This window comes from Terrapene carolina, unplaced genomic scaffold, assembly GCF_002925995.2.
Source record: "Terrapene carolina triunguis isolate 2854851 unplaced genomic scaffold, T_m_triunguis-2.0 Scaffold85, whole genome shotgun sequence".
Lineage (NCBI taxonomy): Eukaryota > Metazoa > Chordata > Testudines > Emydidae > Terrapene > Terrapene triunguis.
The window spans coordinates 20,393,632-20,398,241 of record NW_020664436.1 but is presented as its reverse complement, the minus strand read 5'-3'; the positions used below and the strand labels follow the sequence as shown (position 1 = coordinate 20,398,241).

The following is a 4,610-nucleotide window of genomic DNA, read 5'->3' as shown; positions in this document are numbered from 1 at the left end:
AGGGTATCTTCTAGCTCAGCAAGCTGGTCACAGTCAATAGTACAAATATTGCAGGCTGCTTGTATAATTTTTTGAGAAACTTCAGCTCCTCCCAATTGATCCAATATAAACTTGTTAAGGATGCTCAATATGTGCTGTTGAAAGTTTTTTAACACTGGTAATTTGGAAGCTCGAAGTAATGGAGTAATCACAGACTTTGGGTCCATACAACAGCATATTCCTACATTATGTACACCTGATAGAATCTGAGCACAGGTGCTGCTCAAAGAAACTTGCTGCAGCAAGTGGAAGCACTGATGAGCACAAACAGCAATGCAACAGCAGCGTTCGGGATAATGAACTTCTCCATGTACTACCTCCTCAAAGGGGTTTCTGGAAACCTGGTTTTTAAAAGCAGAAACCGGAAGCCCCGAGAGATCTCTGTGGTGATGCATGAAGTGAGAATACTCACATCGTCTATGCCTCTTTCTTGTACACATTGACTGATGAAGCTGTTCCGATTTCACTTTTTTGACAGTGCTGATTATTTTCATAATGCTGTTGATTAGGGCTTTTAGATGTTCTGAGGCTTCGGTAGTTATTTCCTCATCCCTTGCGACCAGCCATTCCATTTGAAGCACTGTCATTTCCAATAGTTTAAATCCCTGGTGTTGTATAAATTCATGGACGAGATCCACAGCTTGACTAAAATAAAATGGATTGGAAGCTGCACTCTGAAGACAACAGATCAGAATCTGCAAAACCCCTTCTAGAAGCTCAGGTAAAAGAAGGGCTCTGTGGCGATACTTGGAGAACACAAAGTTATCCTGAACCTCCTGTAGTGTTTTCTTGTATCTTGGAGCAAAAGGATCAGACTGCTTTTCCAAACAAGTTCTAATTTTTAAAGCTGCTCTAAGTAAGTCTGTTAGATTTTTTCTCAAGTTGTCAGGCATAGTTTCAGCATTGGTAATATCTATGGACAAAAGGTGCAGCACTGTTCTAAAGAGCATCCTTTGAACCAGAGCCACAGGTTCTTCTGTCCAGCCTGCAGAAACCACTTCACTTTCTGCATCACTACTCACATTGCAACAGTCTCCAAATCCTGATAAGAATTCTGTTAAGGTGGGCACTACAGTGGCTGCAAGTGCAGAACTGTGATTCAAGGTAATATCAAATTTACATACTTTTTCTAACAATGACAACAAGACATGGCACAAGTCAAATGGAGAATTGTCCATGCTGCTGACAACTGCTGCTGCAGCTGACTCATTTAAAACCTCAGATTTTGACTCTTGTGTTGGAATGATCTGTCTGGAATTTTCTAGACTCATGGGATCGGGATTAAAACTTTGTACTACTTCTGCCAGTGGGGGATCACCTGTACTTGCACGGTAGTCATCCCTAGGTGGGTGTGTCACAAAAGGCTGTAGGATTTGAGACCGCCTGTGTTTCATCATTATGGTAGTCTTGTCGTCTGAATTGCCTTCTGAATCCGAAGTGGATAACTGAGATTTTCTTGCATCCCTCACAGAATACCAATGGGTGATTTTGCGCTGACGCCTAATTTTTCGAGATGAAGAATTTAATTTTACAGGAGTCTGAAAGGATGGATGAACTATTCCTTCTAAACTTAGTTTTTCCTGTGTAGATCTCAAAGAACTTGAATTTGTCTCTTTGGTCAGGCATATGTCAACTGTGAAGGGTAGATAAAAATCTGTTGAAAGAAAAATCAGCATATACATTACACTTCAAAGTAACATGATCAAACTTGTATTTAATACAACTGTAGCACTTTATAAACTTGAACATATATATATATATATATATATATATATATCTTTGGGATACATATTTGGTTAGTGTCTCTGAAGGTTTCCCACAGGACATGCTTTGCTTTTATTCATTCTTTAAACACCTCCAGGATAATTAAACAAAAAATGTTATCACAAAATGGCTATTTACAATTCAGATTCAGCAATCTGATTTGCTTATTCTCAAAACAGGGACCCACCAGTTTCAGTTTCTTCCCATTATTAATCAAAATCTGGACTTTGAAACTTCATTTCCCTTGCGTAGATCAACATAGACTAGGTTTTTGAGACAAACAATTGTATTTAGCAAAATGTGGTTTAGAAACCCCTCTTACCTGTTAAAAATCCCCTACTTTAAAGAAGCACACTGACATGCTTGACTCTGGCTATATCAGAACAATACAACCAAAATATTAAATCTGACAAAGAACTACTTGAAGCTCTTATCTTTTATTGCGCTAACAAGTTGAATAGGATTGCTTTTACAAGAAAGTAATTTGTTCATATAAAAACCTAATGAAAGAATAAGCACTTAACATACACCACTATACCCGATCATAGCATTGTACAAAAGTTGTCTAATCCCACAACACCCATGTGAGGTATTATAAGCCTTATCCTCAAATAAACAGGGATCAGGCACACACAAGAAAGAAATTCGCCCAATGCAACACAGCAAATCAGTGGCTGAGCTGATGTGAGAACTCAGTGCTATCTGACTCCCAACCCTGTTAAGAGAATATAGTACACCGTTCTCTTCAACAAAGATTCCAAAAAATGCTTGGAAATGGAAAAACTAAAAAGTGTGTATTTACAACAATGCAGAACTTGGTGAACTAAGCGTCTTTATTTGTGTAGGAGTGAAAGAAGTTTAAGTTAATTCCTAAAAAAATATTCTGAATAAAAAAAAAAAAATCAACATATTATATCTGTCAAAGTTGTCTTTTAAGGATCCTAATTCCAGTAGTTTTACCAAATATGTGCCAAAGGGGTTTTTTTTGGGGGGGAGGGGGGAAGAGGGAGGAATGGGGAAATATCTGCCACCCTTAATGCGCTGAGTGCCCCCAACAGTGAGGCCAAAAGTGACATCCAAGCATATTATGTATATTGCTTACAAAATCTGGAGAACATCCAATGACAGCCTATTTGCTTTCTGCTTGTACCATGGATATGAAATTTAAGACTGCTCAGGGGTTTAAGTAGGATTTGAGAATCATTATTAAGGGGTGAAATAGGCATTTTTTAGTAGCCTGTATGCCTGGATTCAAGTTATATACAATAGCTAGAAACATACATATAGGATGTCTCTACATAAGGAACTTACATACTGATTTTTCAGCAATGATGAAGCTGCAATGGTGCTACCAATGGTATAACAGGTGTAGACCAGTTGCAGAGATTTTTACCCCCTACTTAGGAGCTCTGGGGATGAGATAAGAGGGTAGCAAAAAAAGCCTGTCCCTGGGTCTATGATGGAGTTTAAACCATTCATAGCACCAGTGCAGCTGCATCATTGTTTAAAACCAGGTAAGTAGTTCTCGCTGATCCTCATTTTTTATAAAAAGGCACAATTCTGGTGCTTGAGAAAGACACTTATAATCAATTGCCAAAAAAGAAAAAAAAAAAAGTATACTTCATGCAATAGAGGGTAATGAGCAATTGGGAAGAATGAAAGCTTATCACAAAAGAGAAAGGAAAAAGAAAAAATTACACCGAAATGCAGCCCAATAGCTCCTAATGAGAGAAATGTTTCTTGAAGTTTACCACACTAGTAATGCTAGCTAGGGATTCAGCTGGGAAATGACAAAAATATTTTATACACTGTACATGAACAGGTTTGAGACATTAATCTTTAAGTGATACATTGTTTTAAACTAATCCTGACAAAGCCACTAATTTATCATGAGTCAGTCAAGCGGAAAATTCAACTGGGCTTAACTGCTCAAGATGGGCAGTAAGTTACACATACAGTAGACTATCAGACTTGCTTTATAAGTATGGTGAATCTACATATGGCAACAAGACTTAGATAAACAAAGGACTTAAAGTATAGAGGAATGTGGGGACAACTCTATGTAAGATACTTTAGTCTTCCCTCTATTGGTAGAAAGTATACAGAACTCAAAAAAAGGAAGTCATCAGTTTGAAATGTAAGAGACTCATTGCCTGATGAAATTCCTTGTTATGTATGGTTTTGAATCAAGGATTTTTTTTTTTAAAGTTTCAAGCACACGTTATTACAATACATAATTTTTGCTATGATTCTGATAGTGTAGTATGATGAAAACATACCTATCGCTTTTTCTTCTTGGACAGGTATTTTCCACACCAACGGTAGAAGCGACAGGAGGAGAGTTAGAAGTTCTTCTCGACATGTCAGCTCCTATATTGGAAACGAAGTATTTTTAAAAGTTCATGTTTTGTAGTTTTACAGAAACAGCTGGACTTTTCCAACTGCCATAGATTTCCTAATGTAAATTTTGTTAAGAATTAAACACTCACTTCTCTGCATTCCCAAAAGCTACACTAGAGAAATAACTCATCTATGCAGAAAAAGTGTTCTAACCATAAACCACAGCCAATCAGAAAGCATTGCAAATATTTAGCACATCTTTGCAATTGAGTCTATAAATGTCAAAGCTATCCAAACCTTTCTTGTTGAAAGAATTCCTCGCCTAAGGGAGGAAAAAAACATTAAGTGAAAATTGAAAGCAAATAACTGTTGTTCTGAAGGGAGACCATAAGAAAAGAAACTCTGGATGCAATGCTTTTCATTTTTTTTTTTTTTTTTTTTTTTTTTTTTTTTTTTTTTTTTTTTTT

General features: G+C 36.9%; 1 protein-coding gene across 1 annotated transcript in view; it reads right to left on the bottom strand.

The window, feature by feature from the left end:
• LYST (lysosomal trafficking regulator) overlaps nt 1-4,610 on the bottom strand; it is a 127,226-nt gene that overhangs the window by 105,805 nt on the left and 16,811 nt on the right. Inside the window, exons 3-4 of the mRNA XM_029911041.1 lie at nt 4,083-4,173; nt 2-1,693 (exon numbers count right to left, since the gene is read on the bottom strand). Coding sequence (XP_029766901.1) covers nt 2-1,693; nt 4,083-4,173 — 1,783 coding nt within the window. The remainder of the gene's footprint in view (nt 1; nt 1,694-4,082; nt 4,174-4,610) is intronic.